At 58.8% G+C, this 711-nt stretch overlaps 1 protein-coding gene across 1 annotated transcript; it reads right to left on the minus strand.

Moving 5' to 3' along the window:
* Positions 1 to 711, minus strand: LOC121440262 (three prime repair exonuclease 2). Its single transcript, XM_041641014.1, has one exon. The coding sequence runs from the start codon at positions 709 to 711 to the stop codon at positions 1 to 3; it is 711 nt and encodes a 236-aa protein (XP_041496948.1).

The raw sequence follows: 711 nt of genomic DNA on the forward strand, positions 1-711 counted from the left end.
TCAGGCCTCAAAGTTTGGACCATCAGATGGCACATACATGGGCTCAATGTGAGCCCAGCTGCGGGCCTGCTCATCGGCCCAAGTGAGCAGCTCAGCAGCCCGATGCAGGAAGATCAGAAGCAGTGTGTGCACATCACCCTCTGCTGAATGGGCAGCACTGGGCTCAGCCTGGAAGTAGCGGTGGAAGAGACTAGCCAGGCTGTAGCTCTTGCGGCCTTGAGCCCTGGTGCCATGACTGTGAGCACGGTCCAGGCCCCTCAGCGCAGGCAGTGTGTCCAGGCAGACAGTGTCTTGGGGCAGATGAGCACCCAGGCGTTGTAGCTCTGTGCAAAGTAGTGGGAAGTCATAATCAAAGCCATTGTGGGCCACGAGGCAGATGGGGCCTTCCTGGCGGCTCAGGAAGCCCTGCAGTGTCCGCACCACATCGGTATTGAAAGCTGCCTTTCGGCAGTGCATCAGGCCTTCGCTGCTCAAACCAGTAATCTCACTGGCCTTGGCAGTAAAGGGGCGCTCCGGGCACATGCACAGTGTGAGCTTGTCCAGCACACGGGGCAGCACCAGAGCACCAGAATCGTCCCGCTCTGGGTTCTCCAGGCAAGAGCGGTGAACAGCAAAAAGGGATATCTCCGCAATCTCAGGATCCATGTTTGGGAGCCCAGTGGCTTCCAGGTCCAGGAATACAAAGGTCTCAGCCCGGGGCGGCTCAGACAT

This window comes from Microtus oregoni, unplaced genomic scaffold, assembly GCF_018167655.1.
Source record: "Microtus oregoni isolate MIOR12 unplaced genomic scaffold, Mior012 000067F_001, whole genome shotgun sequence".
Classification (NCBI taxonomy): Eukaryota; Metazoa; Chordata; class Mammalia; order Rodentia; family Cricetidae; genus Microtus; species Microtus oregoni.